At 39.2% G+C, this 27,250-nt stretch overlaps 1 protein-coding gene across 1 annotated transcript; it reads left to right on the forward strand.

The window, feature by feature from the left end:
- The first annotated feature begins 4,614 nt into the window (after positions 1–4,614).
- On the forward strand, positions 4,615–19,463 carry psmb10 (proteasome 20S subunit beta 10). Its single transcript, XM_079836169.1, has 8 exons — positions 4,615–4,886; positions 5,158–5,251; positions 7,194–7,291; positions 7,412–7,552; positions 10,025–10,140; positions 10,230–10,288; positions 13,262–13,413; positions 18,839–19,463. Exons 1-8 carry the CDS (start codon positions 4,828–4,830, stop codon positions 18,948–18,950), a joined length of 831 nt encoding a protein of 276 aa, XP_079692295.1. The 5' UTR covers positions 4,615–4,827; the 3' UTR covers positions 18,951–19,463.
- The last annotated feature ends 7,787 nt before the right edge of the window (positions 19,464–27,250 follow it).

Here is a 27,250-nt window from a genome sequence, read left to right on the forward strand (position 1 = left end):
TGGCTCATCCAATCACAATTGAGAGATGGAACTGTGTTACAGACGAATTGTGTCAAGATTCCAGTTTAATGGACGATTTGTTGAAAATACAAACTCTTGTTATGGAAAATTCTGCAGGGTGATGTAATTGACTTACTAGTTGTTTTAAAGGATGAAGCATTAGATATGGAGCTCCTCAAGGGGAAATACATCAGAAAACCATGTCATCATCAACAGAAACACAGTTCGCTCTGTGTACTTTATGAAAGCATTGCAGTCTTGGACAAGCAAATGGAAACAAAATATTTAGCTCTCCTAATGTTCTTAGTGTTGAATTGATTTATTTAATGTTCATATTTGTTTGCTTTGAGGTTTTATCATGCATGGCAAGAGGCAGTCTTATATCCCTCCTATCATGGAAACTTTTTCTTGTGTATGGAGAAACCATCCGCTATCCTGCAAATGTGAGCGGGACACGGCTCATGTCAAACGCAGCACAACTCATAGAATTACACCAGTAACTGAAAACATCACAGATACACTATTTTAATATTTTACAGTGTTGTTTGCATAAATTACTTTTTTTTTAAATGGTGTTTATTGAACATTATTGAACAGCTTGTGAGGTAAATCAGTGAGAACTTGTATAGCAGATACTTACATAAAATCATATAAATGTCACTATATCTCCCATTAAGATTAGATTTATATGCTTAGTTTTATGATCAAAGCTCTGTAATTTTATGTTATATAATAAAACGTATAATGCAATGCAATACAATTCTGATTGAGAGATGAACAAATAAACCTTCCTCAAAAGCCTGGATCACATTTGCCCAGCCAACATTTATATGTGGGGCCCATGTGGGTATGAAATGGGCTGAAAAATGGGCCCCATATGGGATTGTCCGCGGGTTCCATAATGGCCCCATGTTAGTTGCCCACATGGATTTCATATAGGATGACACTTGCCACTAGGTGGGACCCAAGTGGGCAACATGCAGAAGACCCATCTCTGTCCCAGCTTTAGGTTTTACGTGGGTACTACATGGTTTCTATATGGACTGAAATAAGGGCTGCAAGTGGGTTTGTCCACGGGTTCCATGTTGGCCCCAGCAACTTGTTCATGTGGGTTTTAAGCAGGATTTCACAGGGTTTTAGGGAGGGCACAACTAGGGTCATACACATGGGGCCCCATTAAGGGTACTCTGTTAATTATTATTTATATATAAATACACACACATTCATGTATATATTTAAGAAATATTTGCATGTATATACTGTATATACATTTATATAATCTCTAATATATAAATGTTTTATATATAAAAATAATATTTTTTTCTTAAATATATACATGCTTGTGTGTGTATTTATATATAAATAATAATTAACAGAGTACACACACGTATGTAAACACAAACTTTTATTTTGGATGCGATTAATCGCGATTAATCTTTTGACAGCCCTAATATATATATATAATCAACATGATGATGTATTTATTTATATATTTAGCTTCATTGCAAGGCAAGTTTATTTATATACCAAATTTCATATATGGTAATTGCTTGACATAAAGTGAGAAAGAAAATACAAGCTATTAAAAAAGTAAGAACTAGAAATAAAATGATTTAAATTAGAATTGATTACCAGGAGATAAAAAAGTTAAATAAATGGGATTGGGATGTTGTCATTTATTCTGGACGGCAAGGGCAGTGATTGCATGTATTTTGCAGTATTAAACGCGTATTTATATCGATTTCATCAGGCTCCGAAAATTCCTCGAAAAGGACACAAAGAATGGCCTTCTCAGCTGCCGTAGCTGCAACTCTTGCGTCAACAGAACAGGGTGTTCAACGCAGCACCGTTTCCGTTTAAAAAACGTTTCGCAACGTTTTGTCGGGGCTGAACGCAGCCCTGATATTGCATATGTTTGCAGCATCTCACAGATCCAGTCTGACCCTTCCTCTGTGTTCTTATTCCAGCTTTTGTTCTCCGTTAACATGCCACAACTCAAATTAGTTAAAGGGTTAGTTCACCCAAAAATGAAAATTCTGTCATTAATTACTCACCCTCATGTCGTTCGACACCCGTAAGACCTCCGTTCATCTTCGGAACACAAATGAAGATATTTTAGTTGAAAGCTGATGGCTGAGAAAGGCTTCAGATAGGCCTCCATTGGCATTCAGTACATTTACACACACAAGATCCATAAAAGGCACTTAAAACGTCGTTACAAAGTCTATCTCACCACAGTGGCTCTACAATAATTTTACGATGCGACGACAATAGTTTTTGTGCGCAAAAAAAAAATCAAAATAACACCTTTATCCAACTTGTTCTTGTCTTCCGTGTGCCTCCACGACGCATGCGCGAGAATATGACGCAGATCTTGGCGTTCGGACACATGACCCAGAAGCGATTTGTTTACAAGCAGAGGAAGACGCGTGTATCTGTTGAATTCTACATTGATCGTGCTTTAGGTCTCGGCGTAGTTCTCAAAATCGGGCTAAAGTGCGCATTTCATGGATTCCCGAACCCCGGCGCTACGTCATATTCTCGCGCATGCGCACAAAAACTATTGTCGTCGCATCGTAAAATTATTGTAGAGTCACTGTGGTGAGATGGACTTTGTAACGACGTTTTAAGTGCCTTTTATGGGTCTTGTGAGTGTGAATGTACTGAATGCCAATGCAGGCCTATCTGAAGCCTTTCTCAGCCATCAGCTTTACACTAAAATATCATCATAACTTAATTTGTGTTCCGAAGATGAACGGAGGTCTTACGGGTGTCGAACGACATGAGGGTACGTAATTAATGACAGAATTTTCATTTTTGGGTGAACTAACCCTTTAAAAAATAATAACTTAACAGACACATTAATCGGAGACTGACTGAAATATTGCTGAGCAGTAGCACACGACTCCGTTACCAATTCAAATTGAAACTCGACAGGTAAAAGGGCGCGCACAGTTGTCATTGGCCAGTTACGTAGATGACAGTACGATTAACCAATCATGATGCAAAGAAGCAAGGTGAAATAATCAATAGCAATTGTTTCAGCATGGTATTGGAAAGATTATTTTATTTTTCAAAGAAATGTATGTGTTAAGTTTTATTTGTAGGCTGTATTATTTGATTAGCTGGTGGAATAGTATTTTCATGACAAAGTATGAATAAAATACAGTACTGCATGGTAAACTATAGCCTCACACAAAAAATTGTACACAAAATCACACAAAAAGTTTATGCTGCACTGCTCTCGAGGTTTAAATGACATCCATTATTATTATTGATAATTATAATAATTATATTTTTATAAATACATTTAGATTTTTGAATGGTTCTTTGAACGAAATAGATAAAATGCTAATAAAATAATGATTTGGAAGGCATATATTTCTTGAAGACATGACATTGATTCAACATACAGATCTGGTCAAAAAAATCAATATTGGTTTATAAGGGTTTTTGTTAACCTTTTTCAACAGCTTAGCATTACATGTTATATCAACATTGTGTCAACGTTGAAACAACTTACATTATTTGAACCATATTTAAACTTTGAAGGTAAGTGCTGACTAGGATTGAAAAAGAAAATTAAACTGCACTTTATTATGTGACGTTTGCTTTATTAAAAAAGTTTGTTTGCTGCAAGTATGATTTCTTAATTAAATATGCGAGCAGCGAAGACGGGCCCAAGCTGGTGGCATCAGCTTAAATGTGCACGGCAGGCAATAGGCATTTAAAATGGGAAAACATAAAACAGCGTTTATGGGAATGTTGGTGAAATATAATATCTTTCTCTCTTTTCAATTTTGTTATCAATCTCACTCTATTTTTCCCTCTTTTGGAAAGTTGTGTAATCACTACTGTGGAGTTTTTATTTTGCTATTTGAGCACATGGGGACACAAAAACATATATTTAATGTATTCTCTCATTCACCGCTATAAAAGTTAACCCCAGAGTTTTCCCTTAACCTTCTTTCTGAAACGGGCCCCAGGTCTTGTCCTACATGACTGTTTTGTTGGTGTCCCTTATTTTTGTTTTCTTTGTTCAGCTGATTGTGTTTTTTTATTTTTTATTTTCTTTTTTATTGATTTGTTAATAAATATTATTCCTGGAATTGAATCCTACTCTCCTGCATCTTTAAAATTCACCAGCGTTACATCTCTCAGGGATCTGTTCTTGGGCCATTATTATTTATCTAAATACTACCCCTGGGTCAGATTATACGGGTTATTATTATACAGTAGGCCTATAATGTCCGGAGTATACAACACAATTTCAACTATCACTGTTATGCTGATGACATTCAAAATCTACACGTTTTTTAAACCTGCTATCCATTCAAACTGATCCGATGTCGGTATGAGTAAATAAACGTATTTTTTTATTTTCGGAATAATTTAACCTGTTCTTCAATCTGAATTTTTAATTAAGGGTCAATTTCTACTTGATCTATAAGTCATAGATTGCTTTTATTGGGTGTAACCTATTTTTCCATCTTAAATTGGTCAAATTAAATAGCTAAATAACTTAATCAATCTAGCTAGAAAAAACACTTTTTACAAGAAAATAGACCTATATTTTTAAGCACAAATAGCCTAACCCCTAACCGTGAATTATTCAGTTGACTGAATGGCCTAGAAAAGCGATCATGTGCGTCAGAAGTGAAAGCGAAAGAAAGACCTTTTGCAGTTTGGGGCGTTAAAAGTGCTGACGCACCGACTCTTTGTGTAAAGCTGAGACGAGTAAACGTTCAAAAGCGATAGGAATCGGAAAGAGCTTTATCCAAGGCTGATTGTCTATACTTTAGATATCATTCAGTGTGCAGGTGAAAGATGCTACACACAGCAACAAAGACGCCGACCGGAGGATTCTCTTTTGAGAACACGCGCAGGTGAGATATCTATACCAATATGATCAAGACGTAAACAATAAATAATATGATAAAAACATAAAATACAATTTACAATGATTGCTTAGCGCCAATATGCATACTATGATGTGTTGCATAGGCCTACATCTGTGTTGCATAGGCCTTCGTTAAAGTGTTGCATGAATGAGACAGGCTAAACATGGCCTATACTCTTAAACATACTAACATAAAAGTACATTAATAATGCCATGTCTTTTAATTGTATTTGTATTGTTTGTTTATTCATTCATAGAAATGCTGTTCTGGAAGCAAATTTATCAGAGAAGGGTTACAGTGCACCAAACGCCAGGAAGACTGGCACCACCATTGCGGGCCTGATATTCAAAGTATGTTTTGACACCGCAAAGCACGATGTAGTTAATTACTGATTAAATATTTATAATTTAATTCTATGTTGTAATTCAAGTATCTCCAAATAAACATAGCTATTTTAAAGCAGCACTAGGTAACTTTTCAACCTTTATAATATATTTTCAAGACTCTTGTGATGATACATCGACTTACAATAGGTTGAATGACATGTCAGCCATAGCCTGTATCGTTTTTAATCGTACTTTTAAACTTCGGGTTTCGGGTAGTAACCCGAGAACAAAAAGAACTACAAAAATACGTCACTTCCACCAGCACCAGCCCCACTTTCCTAAATTCAGACGTGTGAGCCCAACTATCATTTGTTTGCCGGATGTAATAGTCATGGCCGAAGCAGCACAGAAAAATAAGAAAGCAAAGGTTTTGTCGGAGGAAAGCAAAAAGAGGAAACAAGAAAGTGATCGGATTAAAGGCAGGACGAGGATCAACATTGGGCCAGCGTTTGCTCTTTGGCCCAAGCTGAAGGAGGAGGGGCTACAGTCTTGCAAGTAAATACATACAAAATCATATTTTAGGATACCTAACATGTCTGTGATATTGGTTTATTTTGTCTTGCCTCAAGCTATAATGCAAATCGATTTTTCAAATTTGCAGATTCATCTATGGTAGCTTGATATTATAAAATTGACGATATATGGTTATTACCTACCACTTACCTAGGGCTGAACGATATGGACAAAATTTCATATCTCGATTTTCATGCCAGATATCTCGATATCAATACAATACGATATGACTACGTGTTCGGTGAAAACCAGAATCTGAATTAAAATGTGTTTGATTTAAGCCTACATTTCAAAAATTTGTGTCAGAAAATGTATTGTTTTTAAGCCTTTGGCACGTACGATCACACAGGTGTAATCAGTCTAGGCTGGTCCCTGGAGCTGATGATCAAGCGCATCACATGATCAAATGTTGAATTTAGCCAGAGACAGGCGCGCTCAGAGCTGTCATATATCACAACTTTTCAGTATTTTGTACTAAAAAAACAATACATTTAGAGTTTGTAAAATACACACTGATGTCTATGGAAGAGGTAATAATAATCCTTTCCATTATAATTTGACACGTTTTATTCATATCAGATACACATTGTGTAAGTAACTTCAATGTTTACTCTATTCTATTCCCAGTTCACCAGCCACTTACTTTTAAGTATTTCGGGAGAAGTGGATGAATTCACATGCTGTAAACATAGAGGTTGTAAATCCAACAGATCCGATTCTCTGAACTGCGTCTGCGGCACAAACTAACACAGCGGCGGCCATCGCGCATACAGCTCAACTAACGCCATCGTTATAAAGGTGTTTAAACAACAATATACTTCCACTTGCATGTATTTGACAATCGGAATATCAGATATTTCATGCCATAGCTAACACATTTGTGAATATTATGAATAAAAAAGGAAAAAATGACATAAAAGCAGATCATCATTCATTCAGCGCTGTTGCTGCTGCGGTGTGTCACGTGACAAGCAATGACGCGTCACCATGGAAACGCCCCCCCGAGGGCACTCGTAAAACTGATGTTTGTTGTGACTGCCAGAGTTGTATACAGGGCGAGCGCGGAGAGGGGAAATCTATATCGTCTATATCGTTGCTTTTTTTCGATAGTAATATCTTGAAAGTTCATATCTAGATATAGATACGATAACGATATATCGTTCAGCCCTACCTACCACTCAAACATTGAATTGAAGTATCATATACTGATGTAGAATGACAGAGTTTACGACAGTAGTAGAGGACAATACTGTTTCTCAACTGTAGGGGGACCCCGAGAGCAAAACCTACCTAGTGCTGCTTTAAATTAATATAATAGTAGGCTATATCATATTTATTTATAATAAACATCTATAAATGGATTTTAAAAATAAAATAAATTGTTTTTTTGTAGGATGGAGTGATTTTAGGTGCAGACACCAGAGCCACAGATGACATGGTTGTAGCTGATAAAAACTGCATGAAAATCCACTACATAGCTCCCAAAATCTAGTGAGTGATTATTTTTATTGCTCATTTCTATTGCAATCATACATCAAGTCTCCCTCTAAACTAAATTTTATAGTGCCTGTTTTTATTTGTTATTTGTTTTTGTTTTTTTTACCACAATAGCTGTTGTGGTGCAGGTGTTGCTGCTGATGCTGAGGTCACTACTCAGATGATGTCATCAAATGTAGAACTGCATTCCCTGAGCACAGGACGACCTCCTCTTGTGGCCATGGTGACCCGGCAGCTCAAACAGATGCTGTTCAGGTGAAAGAGTGTCATAAAGTCGTTCAATTTGATTCAAGTGATCATGCCAAAATGATTGATGTGAAAATGTTAGGACATCCTATTGAATTCCATGGTTTTCTGTATCAGGACATAATAAAAAAATAATAATCTGCTCCTTGGCAGGTCTTAATTTGGAAAATAAAACCTTAGATGAACAACAACACATGGCGTATTACATTGTGTCATTTAGTTAGGACACCCTTACTGTTAACACAGGAATTAAGAGGGTAAGTAATGGTCAGGTACTGTTAATCAAATTCCTTTTATTAACTAATCATCAAGTGTGATCACCTCTATAAAAGCAGAAGTTTTGGCAGTTTGCTGGTCTGGAGCGTTCAGATGTGTGTTAACACAATGCCAAGGAGTAAAGACATCAGCAATGATCTTAATGAAGCAATTGTTGCTGCCATCAATCTGCAAAGGCTATTTCCAAACAATTTAAAGTCCATCATTCTACAGTGAGGAAGATTATTCACAAGTGGAATTATTCACATTCAAAACAGACACCAATCTTCCCATGAGTGGATGTCCCAGCACACTCACCCCAAGATCAGACTGTGTAATGCTCAGAAAAATTGCAGATAACCCAAGAACTACACCTCACACTCTACAGGCCTCAGTTAAAGGCTTAGTTCACCCAAAAATGAAAATTCTGTCATTAATTACTTACCCTCATGTCGTTCGACACCCGTAAGACCATCTTCGGAACACAAAGGAAGATATTTTAGTTGAAATCCGATCGCTCAGAAAGGCCTCCATTGGCACAATGCACAGTACACTCTCAAGACCCATAAAAGGTACTAAAGACGTCGTTACAAAGTCCATCTCACTACAGTTTTTCTACAATAACTTTATAAAGCGACGAGAATAGTTTTTGTGCGCAAAAGAAACCTAAATAACGACTTATATAGTGATGACATGTTAAAGTTCATCCGTCCTTCGGATGAGATGTTAAACCGAGGTCCTGACTCTCTGTGGTCATTAAAAATCCCAGGATGTCCTTCAATAAAGGGTAGGGGTGTAACCCAGGCATCCTGGCCAAATTTGCCCATTGCCCCTCTCCATCATGGCCTCCTAATCATCCCCATATACAGATTGGCTTCATCACTCTGTCTCCTCTCCACCAATCAGCTGGTGTGTGTGGGCGTTCTGGCGCAATATGGCTGCCGTCGCATCATCCAGGTGATGCTGCACATCGGTGGTGGTTGAGGAGATTCCCCCCCTTCTATATGTAAAGCGCTTTGAGTGCCTAGAAAAACGCTATATAAATGTAACAAATTATTATTATTATTATAATTATAATTATGACCGATTTCAAAATAATGCATCATGAAGCTTCAAAGCGTTATGAATCAGTGAGTCGAATCATGATTCGGATCGCGTGTCAAACCGCCAAACTGCTGAAATTACGTGACTTTGCCGATTCAAACCGCTGAATTGACTCACTGATTCATAACGCTTCGAAGCTTCATGATGCCTTGTTTTGAAATTGCACAAAAACTATTCTCGTCACTTTATAAAGTTATTGTAGAACCACTGTAATGAGATGGACTTTGTAACGACGTCTTTAGTACCTTTTAAGGGTCTTGAGAGTGAACCGTGCATTGTGCCAATGGAGGCCTTTCTGAGCGATCGGATTTCAACTAAAATATCTTCATTTGTGTTCCGAAGATGAACGGAGGTCTTACGGGTGTCGAACGACATGAGGGTAAGTAATTAATGACATAATTTTCATTTTTGGGTGAACTAACCCTTTAACATGTTAAATGTTAAAGTTCATGAGAGTACAATTAGAAAAAGATGGGTCAAGTATGGTATGTTTGAATTGAATTGGCTCTATCACCCTCTCTCTTCTCCACCTGTAGCTGGTGTGTGGTGAGCGCATTGGCGCCGTTGTGCTGTGGCTGCCGTCGTGGCTTTGTACTGTGGCTGCCAAGTGGATGCTGCACATGGTGGTGGTTGAGGAGAGACCCCTGACATAGTTTTAAAGCGCTTAGGGTGTACAGTAGTACATATGAAAGCGCTATATAAATGCCTCATTCATTCATTCATTCATTCAAGGGTTGCCAGGAGAAAGCCTCTTCTCTTTAAAAAAACATGGCAGCACGGCTTAGGTTTGCAAACCATAAGACTTCTAGAACAATGTCCTTTGGACAGACGATATGATAGGGTGTCCTAACTTTGTCACCCATGGTTTTTCCATCTTGACTTTATTTTTGCTAAATAAATAATGGCACAGTGTAATATGGCATGTGTTGTTGTTCATCGGAGGTTTTATTTTCCAAATGTTAAGACCTGCCAAGCACTAGCTGATTTTTAATATGTCCTGATACAGAAAACCATGGAACTCAATAAGGTGCCCTAACATTTTCACATGACTGTACATGTAAATATATCTTATCTATTTAGATAGTCCCAGGACTAGGGCTGATTGTTTCCCATTTTTTGTAGGTATCAGGGGCACATTGGTTCTTCTCTAATTGTGGGAGGTGTGGATATTAACGGCCCACAGCTCTATAGCGTCTACCCTCATGGTTCATATGATAAGCTTCCTTTCCTTACCATGGGTACTGTATCCCCTTTCTTTGAATGAATACATTCAGATTTTTTTTTTTTTTTGCCAACCGCACTTATTTAGCAAAACTATATATTCCAGGGTCTGGAGCAGCTGCTGCCATTTCTGTATTTGAAGATCGTTACAAGCCAAACATGGAGGTCAGACAACTGTTTTTAGACATTATTAATGATGTTTTCCAACATGGTATTGCATATTTGCTGGACCCCTGAGGACCCTTTAAAGGGGTAGTTCATCCAAAAACTTAATTGATGCTCGACAACAAACCTCATTGGTTCTTGCGGAAGTTCAAACATGCAGGCATGACACACAAGAATGAACCTCAATGGTTCTTGCGTGTCAAGAAAGAATGCTTGAGCTTCCGTTTACCAAATTGGAGTGCTCAATGTAACATTCACTGACACACTGACTCACAACTTTTATGTGAAAATGAACTACAAACCATTGAATAATTTTAAATAACAGAACAGCACAACATAAAACGTCTCGGTTACATATGTAACCCTCGTTCCCTGAGGAGGGAACGGAGACGTAACGTTAGTGACTAACGAATGGGGGTTTCGCTTAGAAGCCAATTACCTTTGAGGAGTCTAACAACGCCCAATGGCAGTGCCAATGCCATGGGCATGCGGAATTTGCATGCGTAACTCCGCCCCACAGCGTGGGTATATAAGGAAGTACGCTGGCAACATCGCATTATGTTATCTGCTGCGGAGCCAAGACTGAACTCCCGGCCAATCCAGCAGTACAGCGGATGTGGCAAAGGGACGAGGGTTACATACGTAACCGAGACGTTCCCTTTCGTTCAGTCACTACGACGTAACGTTAGTGACTAACGTCCCAATACAGTGACGCGGCCAGCTGTGCGCCAGTGCATCCGTGCCGAGCATGCCCTCGGTCAGGGAATAGAACAGGCTGCAATGGGAAGAGTCGCGGGATACAAATAGATCTACCTGTGCGTCGCCGAACTGTTCCCAAATCAGCTGGACCGTCTGGGGATGGAGTCTCCATTCTCCAGGAAGTGGCTGAGACCGTGAGAGCTCGTCGGCTGCATGGTTCAGTTCTCACGAAGGTGCCTCAGGTGCTTCTGACTCCATAGAACGAGATGGCGGGCGAGTTGAGATATATGGCGGGAGCGTAGACCGCCCTGGTAGTTGATGTACATGATGTGCATGCATGACAGGAGGATTGGCCCCGACCATAGTGCAGCGGACTCCCCGGAAGCGGGGAGGAGCCTGCCCGAACTGAATCGCGTAGCCGCGCCTGGAGGTCTTCGCGACCCAGCGGGACAGTCCCGGAAGCTGAAGCCAGGCTCCCAGCAACTGCACCAGCGGGGTCATTCGGACCACAGACGTAACCAGGGTGGGGCAGCGAGGCAGCGTTACCGGCCTGGACGTGGGAGGCGGAGCGTTCCCGGTGTGGGGGCACGGTTAACGGCTGTGTCCTGACAGAGGAGACCAGGGAAGGACCCACGTTCCACTGGGGTCTGCTCTGAGAGGAGGCTGGCGACAGAGAGGGACGAAAGCGGCGTGGCCCGGGGGCGGCGCACACTGCCGTCACCAGTCTCTGGGGGCTCAGGGATGGGAATGTCAATTCTTTCTTTAACCACATTAGGGTGCTGCTGACCCGGGGGCCAGCAGCTGAACAAAAGATTCTCCCCCGGCCCTCCACCGGGGGAAGGAATGGCCCTGCTACCATCTCCCTGAAAGAATTTCCCATCCCTGAGCCGTCCGCATCAGGAGCGCCGCTTGACCTGGCGTTTAGCGAGGCGCGGGGCGGACTGGGCCGCCTTCCTACGGCGTCCTCTGCGACCCGGCCCAGCTGAAACCCAAAAACCAATCATCCGGCCACGAGCGCTCAGGACAGGGCGGAGGGTTCCACTCTAGCCCGAGGCTCGCGGCTGCCCGAGACAGCATGGCTGTCAGCTTCGGGTCCGACTCGGGCAATGCTGGCGCGCCCGAAGGCGGCAGCACAGCCGAGTCATCATCCTCGGAGGACTCGAGCCCACCTTGTGATGCGGCGACTGACATCGCATCATCCTCTGGAGCACCAAACGAGATCCGCCGGGGGGGCGGAGGGGGGTGTGGCCCGAGGCATGAGCGTCGGGGCTTTGTTCCACACCGCCACCATCAGGTCACCCTGGCCACCAGCCAAAGTACCGCCTCTCGTGGAGACGGTAGATTGGGGTGTGGCAGAGGGGACTCTTACTTCTTTACGAAGATCCTCGAGTCTCGACCGCAGCACCGCGATGGTCATGTTCCCGCAGTGGGAACATGACGCATCCACAAACGCTGCCTGGGCATACTGAAAGCCCAAGCATACCAAACAGTGATTGTGCCCATCAGAAGATGACAACGACTGGACGCACCCAGAAGTGCACGGGCGAGACATCCTGAAAAGGACGTGCCACGTGCAAGCTCTTTTGTGAGAGGAAGCTTCGCAGTGACGCCGAAGCGCCCATGGAAACACACACCAGCTGTCTAGCAGACCACTGCGCAGATCAGCAGGCAGGAAGTATGTGATCGCTGGAACGCGCCGTAGACACCAACGCCACTGGAAATCTGCTCGTCTCGAAGGCTGACAAAGACTCAGTTAGCAGGCTTGAAGGAGTGAAGAGATGCTCTTGGCTCCAAAGCAGAAACATAATGTGATGTTGCCAGCGTACTTCCTTATATATCCACGCTGCGGGGCGGAGTTACGCATGCAAATTCCGCATGCCCATGGCATTGGCACTGCCATTGGGCGTTGTTAGACTCCTCGAAGGTAATTGGCTTTTAAGCAAAACCCCCATTCGTTAGTCACTAACGTTACGTCGTAGTGACTGAACGAAAGGGAACTATTGATTTATGGCATATGTTTAATCAACATATTTTAAAATAAATTAAAATATTTCATTTTTTGCAAAACATTCATACATGTTGCATCCTGTTTCAGAACATTTTCAAGGAATTTTGTTCCCGTTTTCTGTTACAATCTGCAAAATAATTATTTGTTTTTATGCTTTGCTTCTTACCCACAATGTGATCTTTTTTTTTAAATTCCACTGCCCAAACACACGTTCTGTATTTGTTCTTGTCAAACCCACACCTACATAAACTCTTGGGGATGAAAAGCTGGAGGAAGCAAAGCAGTTGGTGAAAGAAGCCATCACTGCAGGCATCTTCTGTGATCTGGGTTCCGGCAGCAATGTAGACGTATGTGTGATCACAGAGAAAGCTGTAGATTATCTGAGGGGATATGACCAGCCTGTTCAGAAAGGATTGAGGTAAGATACATAGACCAATGTAATGTGGAAGACTACAGTACCATTATTACCTAATTCTTCATCATTTTAAAATGAGATTTTTTAAATATATCCATTGTCCCTGGGTTTTCCAGAAAGCAGGTTTACCCCGAACTCTCGGTTGCTTACCTTTCTTACTCACAGTTTCAAAACATGGCCAGTAGTATGTTTAGTCAACTCAAGAGTATGTTCATTGTGAACACACACATACAGGTGCATCCCAGTATAGAGCTCTGCAGTGATGACTATTTTTGTAGGCCAACACAGAAGTTAGCATCACCCTGGTTCCCTCAACAAAAATCCAATAGGATTTTTTCATTGACTTTTTTGGATTATTGCAGAAAATAAGATCTGTGACTATAATTTTTTTAATGATTCTTGCACTTTTTGTTCATCTTGATAATCTTCACAAATGAACACAACTTATAACTTTGTAGCCTTAAAGGGATAGTTCACCCAAAAATGAAAAATCTGTCATTAATTACTAACCCTCATGTAGTTCCAAACCCGTTCATCTTCAGAATACAAATTAAGATATTAATATTAAAAAATCCAAGAGCTCTCTGACCTCCTCATAGATACATAGATAGGTATTTAATTAACACTTTCAAGGCCCAGAGAGGTAGTAAAAACATTGTTAAAATAGTCCATGTGACTCCAGTGGTTCAATCTTAATTTAATGAAGCAACGAGAATACTTTCTGTGCGCAAAAACCAACAGAAATAGCAACTTTATTCAACAATTTTGTTCTAGCCTGTGTCAGTCTCCTATGCAGTTTCTGTTGTAAACAGGGGATTGCTTTCGAGTTCTACGGCAGCCGATGTTGTTCACGTGAGCACCACAATGCATGCGTGTTATGATGACATGGGAGCTGCACTATATTAACAACGTAGGAGGAGACTGACACAGGAAAGAACAAAATTGTTTTTGCGCACAAAAAGTATTCTCGTCGCTTCATAAAATGAAGGTTGAACCACTAATAATCACATGGACTATTTTAACAATGTTTTTATTACCTTTCTGGGCTTTGAAAGTGTTAATTAAATTGCTGTCTATGGAGAGGTCAGAGAGCTCTCAGATTTCATCAAAAATATCTTAATTTGTGTTACGAAGATGAACTAAGGTCTTACGGGTTTGGAACTATGGAATGCCAAGTCTGCCAAGTTGACATGCTGTAGCGGTTCAGCACATTGATCAATATGCTTGAGTAGACTTCACTGTAGCCTATATGTGCACTGCTTTCTTTCCGTGTGTTCTGACCGGTAATGGAAAATATCAAGCGCTTCCATTTCAGAGTCCCTGTTATCAGATCTGTTGAAGTTGCTGTTCATGTTTGTTAGCCCAGGACATTTTACAAATCCAGACCAGACAATGTTCTACGTCCATGTCTGGAATAAAGAGTAGTCTATGTCACACAGTACAGTTAGGGTGATATGACTTAACCCGTGATATAAGATTTTGGACATATACCTATCCAAGTCATTCATCACAGACAGTATCAACGTCAGTAGGCTATACTTATTGTATTTCGGTCACACCACAAGGTGTCACTGTGGCCTCAACTCTTGATTTCTATGTCCGAGGTAAACCACACCCTCCTCATTACCCTACAGACAAAGAAATGTAAAAATACATAAATGTAAAAATAAAAAAATTTAGAAATAAAAAAAATGTGGAAATAAATAAAAATAGAAATGAAGAATGAAATAATAATAGAATAAATAAATGTGGAAAAAAATAAATATATGCATACATAAGAAATATAATATAATATAATAATTAATATAATAAATTAGTTTTTTTTGCTTTTCTATGTATATTTATTTATTTATTTTTGCCTTTTTATTATTATTTATATTTATTTGTGTATTTATTTATTTGTAATTTTGGCATACTTGGCATTCCATACACGTTGCATGACCTCAGCTTCACCATCACTAAGCTTCCGAGTTCTGAAAAATCGACAATTTCCGACTAGTGAGTAGATTAGTTTTCCGGTTCAGTGTAATGACATTTAATGTCCCGACAACCTTTGTTGTGCCATTTACATAGCCACTTGTTAGCAACCGCCTTTTCCAAGACAAGTAAAAGCTTTTAAAAAAATGGAATTAATAATCCTAACCCTAACCACAGACCTTATTTCTGGCATTTAACCAAAAGCCCCCAAAAAACTATTGACTTCAGGATGATGGAACCCGGAAGTGCTAACTTATTTCTGGGTTTTGGCCTACAAAATCATCCCTGCAGTACTCAATTCACTTACTTGTGAACTATTCTACGCCATTTTTAGTAAAACTCGGGCCAGATTTTTGGAGTTAAAAAACTACTGTAAGGATTTACTAAAGACTTGTGAATAGCAGTGAATATTTAGCGATGAAAAGGCTTGGACAGCTAACCTTATTGCATATGCAAGTTTCCAGACGCAAATTTATGGGAGGAGAATATTTAATGAATCATGCAAAGTGATTTACTAAGGTTTGCATTAGCCAGTTTACTGGTATCTGCACCATTATTTTAAAATAAAAAGCATTAGAGCGTTTCACCGCTAGAGGGCGACCTCTGTGAACTCATGAACCAGTGATAACTGCATGGTTTTTACCTAATCTCGGATATAAATTTGTAGACATTTTTAATGACCCATTTATATAATAATAAGGAAGAATTGTAGTTAATAGTCTCTTAATTACCTGCAAGCTCTCCATAAAATAAACAAAACAAAACAAAACAATCCCTTCAAATTAATAAAATAAGGTGGTGAGGATTGTAGGGCCCCAGCCCCCACAATTTCAACCGAAAAGTGCAGTATTTATTTTAATTATTTAACCGGGGGAAAAAAAACGGAGTGTGGAAACAGTGGCGGCTGGTGATAATTATTTTTGGGGTGCTTTTTTTTTCATGGGGGGGGGGGGGCAGTATCAAGATGCATGTTGACTAAATTCTAGCATTAAAGAGAAAACAGTGTCTTCACTTTTATCTTTTTACACATTCATTTTCCACATATAATTGAATGAGGAAATGAAAAACAAAAGAAAACAGCCACAAGAGACTAGCATGTTGACTACTTGAACATACATTTTGCTCTCCTTTCTTTCTGGCCAGCAAATTTCTCAATGACTCTCTGATTAAAGTCAGTCATCTCAGTAGTGTCATGACGTTTGCATTGTTCAGTCAGATATTTAAGGTCTCTTTGTCCACAAAACTTCAGGACCGACACTTTGAAATAAAAGACAGGGAAAGCAATAAAGGGCATTGCTAACAACACATCCAGCCAGCCACTTACGTTTCTCATAACAAGCGCGTGAAGCTCCGAGTGCAGCTGCGTCCTGTCACTGGCCTGCTGCTGCTGGATTTGTAAATCGTGTTGGTCCGGTTCGGGATCTTCCAACGAACGCCTTGTAAAAGAATTTGGTTTAACTGCTGCCATCTCTACGAAACTGATCATCCTACACTCTAAAAAAAAAGGCTCGTAATCATAGGGGAACCTTTTTTAGTGCTATATAGCACCAATTTTGGTGCTTCAGTGGTTCTTCAGCGGTTCTTCAGAGGTGCTATATAGCACCTTAGTCAAAGAACCGGTGAAGAACCTCTGAAGAACCGCTGAAGAACCACTGAAGCACCAAAATTGGTGCTATATAGCACTAAAAAAGGTTCCCCTATGATTACGAGCCAAGAACCATTTTTGGTGCAATATAGAACCTTTTTTTTTTTAGAGTGTAGCAAGGTTTTGTCAGAGTCGGAGTGACTGTGTCGCCCGCGCACTTTCGCTTTACTGGCCAAGAACGGAAAGTTGAATGACAGGTGACGAGAACAAATCAGATTGGGTAAAATAACACGCATCCAATTCTGATTCGCCAGGGACGTAACGACCTGCGTCCAGAGGAGGAGAACCAATTAGAGACCAGCTTCAGGTCACATGCTACCCGTATATTTTTAGACTCAGATAGACATCCATTTGTCCGGCGTCCCTCACGCATGAAACCGCATGAAACATATTGAAGAACATATAAAATAGTTAACCCATCAAAGCCAGTTTGTATTAAATGCTGAGGCTCTTACTAACAGCCAGCACATTGTATGAGTAAACTATTTTATGGGCTGCCCCCATCAAAATTCCAGAAATATACATGTATACAAAAATTGAAATAAAAATCAGCCCCAGCGCCCTCTATTGACCAGCCGCCACTGTGTGGAACATCAGACACTTCATGCACACAACTGTAGCAAATGGATTGATGGCTACCTACAGGTATCCTGAAAGTTACCTCACTTTTTGGACCCGAATGTTAAGGCTATATTTACTTATACCAGTGGTTCTCAAATTTTTTATACCAAGTACCACCTCAAAAAATATTTGGCTCTCCAAGTACCACCCTAATGACCAACATTAAAATACAGTAGCGTAGTAGGCGTAACTATTCAGCTACAGCTCTGCACAGTTCAAAAACGAGGCAGTTTATTCCTAATAGGAATATTTATTGTTGTCAGCCAATTTAACACTGTAAATACACAGATTGTACATTAACAAACGCACTGTGCTTATATAGAGGTAAATAAAATAATTTAATAATGATTAAATTAAAATGTGTCCAAAAGTTAAATTAAAACTGTACTGTACTTAAATGTAAAAAAAACTTTACTCAAATAAAGATTACATTAAAATGCATTGTTTTAACATTCATTTATATTTAAACTTAAGTCCCTGTAAAGTCAAAATTAAATATTTGTTTGACACCACTGTAAAATAAGTTATTAACCACCCAGTGAAATTTGAATGATAAAAAAAAACAAGCAAAATCTTGAAAAAATAAGTAGCTCTCAAACACTGGAGGCGTGTTCGCTGTCTGCGCTGAAACCATGCCCACTAGCGGGAAAGCTCGCTGCAGTAAACACACAAGACAACTGGGCAGTGGCACGTAGTGCAACGATGGCACCAAATGTTGACAGGACAGGCGTAGGAAGGCTGGGGCGGGAGATAGTCGGTTCGGCCCCATTCTGCAGTGGATTATCTGTGTATCCCAGTTGTCTCCGATGAACGTTTGTAACACTATCCGGTGTAAAACGATCACTGCAGAGGCAGGTGTTGATGGTGGTCAAGGTAGCTGTTCACAAAATTAATCCACCTCTTCTTGATATCATCGATTTTATAAAGCTTTTTATAAGTTTTAAAAATAGGTAATAAACATTTACGTGATGAAGGCATAACTAGCTAACTGTAGGCTGTAGTAACAAACGGTAGTGACAGTAATATAAACTCATGTATAACCTGCTTTCTGGAATATACCCCTAATCAATTCTCATCCTGATCAACTCTCTTTTAATAACCCTCACAACTTTACAACTGTACATATTTATACATAAAATATCTTGAGATTCAAAAACATTTTCTCTCTTTCTTCTAATGCCCCAGGGAGGGTACGTACAGATACAAGCCAGGAACTACTGCTGTGCTCACAAAAACTGTGATTCCATTAACACTGGATGTTGTGGATGAATCTGTCCAAGTGATGGACACTGAATGAGAATATATTTGCATTTCTTTACACTCTTGCCTTCATTCTTTTGGAAATATAAGGTATATGTGTATAGTTTTCCTTTGTGGATAAAAATGGAAATCTATATATTTCATATTTTAAGAAGTAGCCATATGATTTAGGATGTTTTCCATGAATTAAGTCATTTGCATTTGAGCTGCTCAAGACAAAAATTTTGTTTTACAAAAATGTTAAATATTGAAAAGTGTGTTTCCTTATACCTGTCCTTAACCCATCAGATAAAAAATAGTTCATTTAATAAAATGTAAGATAAAAAAAATTAACGAGTAACGTGTCATTTTTGTCATGGTAGTTGATTTTTTGAAAACCTATCAAGCTAAATATTCCGTCAAATGACTGAAATTATACATTTAATTTTTATATGAATCAAAGACATGTCTATTAATTTGCATACTTAGTTTTTTTAATTTTTAATTTTAATTTTTTTTCCTGCAAGGGAGTGACCTTCTCTAGCAGGCCCATTTTCTTCAGAATTGTCCTAAAACAAGAGAAAAAGAAACACTTATGAAAAATATTAAGACAGGGGTGCAATCTAAGAAGAATATGACAGAAGTACATGCATATAAAATACCACAATCGGCCTTCAAATGCAGCCTTCGAAGTGTTGGGACGCAGCTATGATCACTGCTAAATATTGGCCTGCATTACTGGGAACACCCATGAAAACGTCATGTCCATTTATGCCATGGGGGAAAACAAACTATTCGGGTTGGTGCTTGATCTTACTGTTTGTAATGAATACGATTGATTTTTGCTTGGTGCAATGCCAAGAGGTGCTGTGTGGTGTTCTGCACCTCTAGAAAAAATAAAGTTTTATATACTGCCCAATAAACAGATGGAGCCATTCGTCAATTCCAAAAGCCTGTGCAATATGTAAATTATAATGAAACATTTGTACTGCATGATGCTGGTATTATTGTAAAGATGAAAAAATAAGGAATTTCATTACTTGTAATAGCAAAAGTGCGGGACTCGAACTGCTTTAAAAAAAGCAGACAACTTATCGTCAAAGCATCTTATCACAATGAGCTATCACATAGAGACAGAATGTGTGAGGTTATTGATGTCAAATCATTCAAAAGTCAAATTTATTTCATTATGGGAAAGGGCTGGGCTCATGTTAACTTGTGCCTCGTGCTCACAAGCTGATATAGTCACATTACATGTATAACGCTTGAATAACATTTTCTTGTCAAAATGCATGCTGCTCTCCCAAATATTACTCAACATAATAGCCTACTTCATAAATCACCCAGTTTTTCGATGAAGACCGTTGCCATAAAAAAGCAAATAAAAAAAACGTTACACTTTTCAGTAATTTGAAGGCAATTTGAATAATATTGTGACACTGACATGTCAATTCAAAATTTGCTTTGTAAAATGGAAATGCTGAAACCCTAGGAACTAGGAATTAATTTGTGCATGGCTGTACGAATAAGAAAATCTATATCAATCATACGACAGAAGGCATGTAGTCAGCACAGTTTAGATCATGTTGATCATTTAAAGTCCTTATTAGAATATTTTTGTATCAAATATGATATAGTAGGCAAATCACGTTTTTATTGTTGTACTTGATTACTGTCAATAATCATAAATAAAACGATTAACTCTTTCCCCGCCAGCATTTAAAAAAAAAAGTTGCCAGCCACCGCCAGCACTTTTGACCATTTTCACAAAATGTTCATAAATATATATGGCGGTCGGTCGAAAGTTTACTTTATAAAGTTTTAAATATGGATATTTTTGAACTATTGGATGAACTAACCCTTTAAGAATCGGCTGCAGGGTGGAGTTTCTGCTGAACTTGTTTGACGTATTTGGAGATGGGCGTGGCTTCTGACATCATAAAATAACAATGTTTTAAACTAAACTATATCGGAAGGTTGATCTGTGTATTGTCACTTTTGGCGAATTATAGTAACCTCAGTCAATATTATATTTATAATACATTATAATATATTTCTGATGTGTTTTTATTGCTCTTAGAGCATGAAAAACAAGATTTGAAATGTATTTTATTTTTACACATTTTTCAAAGAGATTTTCAGATGTCTTGAGAGGACAGCATGCGTTTAAGGTTTTAACTGAAGAGATACTGTATTAAACATAATAGAGTTATAACACAGCAATATTGCAATATTAAATAACAAACCAATCAATAAAATTAAATGAAATCATGTGAAAACTATAAAATATATAAAAAATATATCAATGCGAAATATTGCAAACACAATTGAATTTCATACAAGTTGAACTCCACAGATCTTTGATATCAGTACATGAGGACGTAATTCCATCAGAGATCCCTACAACCTGTCAATGTACAACTGTGGAAACCCAACTCAGATGCTCCCTCCAGTGTACCAGAGAATGTCCATTTACCCTTATTAGCTGATAATTATGATTATGTGTTTTCAATCTCACCTGAAATGAGCAGCGTTGGGGTAACACATTACAAGTACAGTGCATTATGTAATCAGATTACTTTTTTGATGTTACCAGTAAAGTAATGCATTACAAGTAACATGCATAATGTAATCACATTACTTTTTTATGTAAATGAAAATTACATTCTAATAACACAAATAAATATATTTACAGTCAAAAAAGTTACTGCAGTTATGTTCAAAAACAACAGTCACAGTAATAGTATGAATTGTAGCTTAAACATAGCTATTGATGCATGATGAATCAGAATTTTCTCCAAATCTAAAATCAATACTTGGGAAATGTAACTGTGATATGGCTCATTAGATATTGCTTGATGCTACAACATTTTTTTTTTTTTTTACCTGCAAGAGTCTCCTAGGATGGAAGGAATGGATGGATATTCCGGAGCAGCTTGGCATTTCTGACAGGCTATCAGCCATCTTGGTTTGGAGGGGAAAAAATCGACATACAACAGATTGCCACTTGGTGGCAATGTACAGGATGATGCACAAGGGTCCACTGTAGAGGTTGATGTGCAACTATGCCATCAAAACCCATGCATATGCAAGAAAATACTTTTTGAATAGCTGTCCACTGTAGTGACCTCTATGCAAAAAAAAAAACCTTGTTCCAAACCTGTATGAGTTTCTTCTGCTGAACACAAAAGAAGATATTTTGAAGAATGTTGGTCACCAGACAGTTGACGGACCCCGTCCCGTCCCCCCACAACTGTTTGGTTACCCATATTCGGGGTGGAAGAGAAACAGTTATGAAGAGCGACTTTAGGTTCTGACTCCGAACTCAGATGCACCGGCTGCTCTGATCTCATTTAGCTGTCATGGAGCCAGCAGTGTGGATTACAAGATTCTTGTTAGTGAACTGTTCTGAATAATTAAGGCTACGAGTGGAGTGTATTCTGAGCGTGCCCAGAACGTGCTTACCCTTTCAGTGACGTCACTGATCTCCCACACTTTTGACCTCATGGGGGTTTCGCCACGTGTCGCTCTGCGTAGTTCGGGATTCCAGATCGGATTCATCACGTAGTAGTGAGAAAGAGACTTCTGAGAAAACGAGTGTGCATGTGTTGCTTGGCCAGAATTGGCCTTTCTCTCTCCCCAGGCCCTGTGAATTTTATTGACAGCCGTGCCTTTTTTTCAAATACTGGATAATATATTAAACACTATCCCCCGGTTTCACAGACATGTTTGAGCTGTTTCAACTGAAAGCAACTGACATAACTTAAAATATATCTCTGCCATTGTTTTTTCCCGAGATGCACACCAGTAATGTTTTTAACAGGCATGTTTATCAAATCTACAGGTGGACAAAGAAAAAGTGCAAAAGTATTTGTTCTTAAAAAGTACTCTACACTCTAAAAAATGCTGGGTTAAAAACAACCCAAGTTGGGTTGAAAATGGACTAACCTAGCAAATGGGTTGTTTTAAGCAAACATTTAACCCAACCGCTGGGTTAAAATGACCCATTCACTGGGTTAAAACAACCCATTCACAGCCCAATTGCTCCATTTTCAACCCAACTTGGGTTTAGAGTGTAAGTATCAAAAGTAAATTTCCTTTTTTATGTCAATGCATTATTTTATTATTGTTGCGTTGTTGTATAAATGCATATTATGCCATCATGGTGGTTTAAGGCAGTCAGTGATGCTCCATCCGACATGCTAGCATACGACTACCTTAAACTCATTTAAATACTTGTATAAAAGTTACAAAGCTCTTTACAAAGCTGCTGTCACTTTAAGGCCAAATGCACGGATCCAATACACTGATACACATCCAACGTTCTCCCAACTGTTTACTCTTCTCTTTCTCCCAGACGTTTACATTTTTGAACATTTTATGAGACATGCTTCAAGTGTATGCCAACTAAACGAATCTTCTTCAGAAAACTGAAACATACTTTATAAGAATGGCCATGGGTGCACACACTGGGCCGAGGAACCGCCTTCTTCCATTTTGCTATAAACTGATCAGTGTTCAAAAAAGGTTGGGAAACTTCACATGACCCTTTACAACAGTGAAAATTATTCACTGACGTTCAAACGACTTTCAAATGACTTTCGTCCTTGATAGAAATGTAGTGGGGTAAAAAGTACGATATTTGTCTTTCAAATGTACTGAAGTTAAGGTCAAAGTTTCCCGAAAAAATGATACTCAAGTAAAGTGGAGATACTCAAAAGGTGTACTTAAGTACAGTACTTAAGTAAATGTACTTAGTTTACTGTCCACCTGTGAATGATGCTCAACGTAAGCCATATTTTATGCTCCAAAATCAATATTTAGGCAGCTTCAAAGGGCTCCAGCTGACGAAAAAGTTAAATTATCAGTAATTTTTCAATTTAAAAATGTAAAAATGTATAGGTACAGCCCGAGTTCACGACCTCTGATGGATGCACGTTCGGAAGGTCCTGTAATTCCGTTAATGACATCATTCTGCAGGAAGTGAGATCATTTTGGAGGGAAATACCAGCACAATCATCTGAGTATTAGCAATGTATTTGATGAATTATGTGATGTTTTGTGGAATTAGTTTGTTTGTCTTACTATAAAAAGTTATCAGTATGATAATATAAAAAAAAAAAATAATACGTTTTTTTCAGTTTAATGTGTTAAAAAATATTTAGCATCCATTTTTTTCAGTCATCTTTTGGCTAGTGTTACATTACATGATCTCTTATTCATGCAAAAGTCTGTGAATCTCTCACACACACTCATGCGCACAGAAAGCCGCTTCAGGCAGCGCTTGAACAGACAAAAACATACAAAATTATCCCAAAATGCCCGTTTTGGCGAGTATCCTTGCGAGCACAGAATTCAATTAATTAAATTAAGTCTTAAACGAGTATAAAGAATTGTGAGAAAATGGGATGTGTGTCAGATCTGCGTCATGTACATCAACTCTTAAAGTGACAGCAGCCTAATAAACCCCTGTCTGTTATTAATGATAATCAAAGAACATAAAAAAAAAACACTCACTACTCTTTACTGAGAGGCTGTTTACACGACACCGTTTTCAACTCAAAACGTAAAACTTTTTATGCGTTTTGGCTGTTCATTTATACAACAGCATTTTGCGTTTTCATGCACACAAAATGCTGTTGTTGTGTAAATGAGCGGCCATATGCATGCGCATGACGTCATAGTTTTCAAAGATTCACTTTTTTTGTTGTTTACACTAAGACTAGGTTTCGAAGACTGTTAAGTGTTTGATAACTTTATTTAATCTCTGTATATATCCTACCTGTTAGACCTAGCTGAAACTCCATGAAGGTTACATCGGTCAAAAACAACTAATACAATAACTTTTGGTCCATTTCAACAGGGCAAGTACAAATCTGGGTAACACTTTACAGTAAGGGTCCATGACTTATGCATTCATTCATGCATTAATATCTCATGAATCATCAGGAACTAACACGAGTTCAACGTTTGTCATTCATGACTTCATGGATGAACAACTCCTTAATTGAAACAGGTGAGTACATCATCATGAATTATGGTTTATTACGCACGATCATGATGTTTTCTATGTTCACAAAGAACATTTATCTTTACTATCTATGTATAAATCGGAAATATGCTATATGCTATATGGCATGCAACGTCAACTGGCGGCCAAATCCGGCCCGCCAGTGATTTCCATCCGGCCCCCAGAATAATACTGAATTCAGGAATAGCCTTGTAAGAGGAAAAAGTTTAGGGCTGGTCCGAATACCATTTTTTGAGCTTCGAAGCTTCAGAGAGAGGGCTGAACATATTTTTCTCTCTAATAAAGGCAGGAATCTGTGTCCATTTGCATTTTTATTATTTTGAGAACCGTTCATCCAATCGACTTCACAAGGGAGTGCAGTGTCACATTTGGTGCAATATAGATTGTTGTGAATTCTTTAATTATATGGCTTTCAATATTATGTATCCCGCTGTATTTTATATGTAAGCAGGGTGTATTATGCAAAATACTTAATCCATATGGAAAGAACGTACTACGCAATTTATAGTGGATACGGTTTTGGCGTAAGTGATGCGTTCTCTGTTACGTTTACGGAGCTGTCAGAATATGACGCAGTTTTTCACCCGTGCAGCATCTCTGAGTGCAAGACAAAGTTATTGATGCAGTAAGTTTATCTATGACTTTATGGTTGTAATACTGGATGTTTATACTGCTGAGACTGTCTCTGGCATTAAGCCTGTTAGTCGCGGGTGTTTCGCGATCTTTATGATGATTAGTTCGCCACGGGAAACCCACGTGAAACGCACGTGAAAGTGCCGCTAGCATCGCGGCTTATCTTACTAATAGTGGCTACCTCGTTTAGTTATGTTTATGATTCTCATATATTCTATATTTGTTATACTTTAATACCAAAATGAGGATGGTGTAATGTACCTGAAGTGGTTTATATGCTCTTTTTATATTCAGTTTATTTCCTTGTTCTTATACTGCTAAAGAGACTGAGCGAGCTGGTAATATTGTTTGATTTGTAATCTGCTGTTTTATCACAACAGTATGTGGACATTTAAGTTTGGCATTTAGTTATTTACTTCTGTTTAATTTGTTTATTACAGAAACTACCTACAGTTGTATACTGCCATGTGTACAAGGTTGAAACTTGCACTATTAAAAGGTGGAAACGAAATCTGATGACTCCTCCTCTCTGATCAGAGTGCTGAAGTGGTTAACACCATTAAAGAACTGGCATTCAGTGGGGCGATCCCCAACAAATGGTCCTTCGAGCCGGATCTTGACTGCTTCAGAATGTCATCAGATGGCAACCTAACATCCCCTCTCCATGCTGATAATCGAGCAAGACCAGCACGACGATGTCAGACACCCAAGCGCTTTGAGGATTACATCCTTGAATTCCATCACCGACCTGCCCTTTCCTCCAGTCCTGTTCATAGAGAGTCAGAGGAGCAGAGAGGAGCAGCAGCCGCAGTGTATACTAGTCAAGCAGATGCAGCCTCCAGCCCAGATGGACATCGAGACACGCCCAGTCCGAGTCAAGCAGACGTACTGAATATGGACTCAATGACAAAACTCATGAAATCCATGAATGCGAAGGAGGAAGAGGAGACAGTGGAAATGGACAATCTTCTCAGAAAATTAGATCGGCTTCAGAAACGTAAGCACCGTCGAAACGAGATGATGGAACACATCAGATCGTTCTTGAGAGAAGAAGAGGAAAATGAGGACAATGAACCAGTACAGGCTATTGTATCATCGCTCCAATCTTCGCCGACACATTGTGGTGCATCAAGCCCTCCGCCCATACACGCACATGACACAGTGTCACGTGTCAGCAAACAGGCTGCTGTATGTACATCGGTGAGATATGAAGGAAATTCACATAGGACAGGTGCTGTTTCTAAAGCAGAGGTAGAGAGTCGCAATCTTGGATTCACTCCAATCCAGCCAAATCAATCAAAAACTACAGGTCTAGTATATTCTCCCCTCTCTTCTGGCACAGCATCGCCCACCTCTCATCTGTCATTACCACCACTATCTGAGCCTGTTCCATCTCATTCTGCCAGATTTCTGCCCCTTCATGAACGAACTGTAGCTACAGAAGCTGAACGAGCATTCCAGCCTCTTGAGCAGCAGCTGATGGCACCAGTACCAGTCTATCAGCATCCCATGACACCTTACGGCTATCTTGCAACACCACATTCGCAGATACAGCCAGTGAAGGCATCTACTTCATTCAATTATATCCCTCCTTGCCAAACCATGATCCCTGGGTTACTCCCTTCAGTGAGCCCTGCTGCAGCTATCATTCCTCCACAGCTGATACCATCTCAGTCCGCAGCTCCACCAGGTGG

This window comes from Gobio gobio (assembly GCF_949357685.1).
Source record: "Gobio gobio genome assembly, chromosome: 15".
NCBI lineage: Eukaryota > Metazoa > Chordata > Actinopteri > Cypriniformes > Gobionidae > Gobio > Gobio gobio.

What these genes read in the sequence shown, in the direction of transcription:
- psmb10 (XM_079836169.1), top strand. Translation starts at nt 4,828, where the DNA reads ATGCTACACACAGCAACAAAGACGCCGACCGGAGGATTCTCTTTTGAG. An exon ending in TCTTTTGAGAACACGCGCAG is followed by an intron (nt 4,887 to 5,157) that starts GTGAGATATCTA and finishes ATTCATTCATAG; the next exon opens with AAATGCTGTTCTGGAAGCAA. An exon ending in TACATAGCTCCCAAAATCTA is followed by an intron (nt 7,292 to 7,411) that starts GTGAGTGATTAT and finishes TTACCACAATAG; the next exon opens with CTGTTGTGGTGCAGGTGTTG.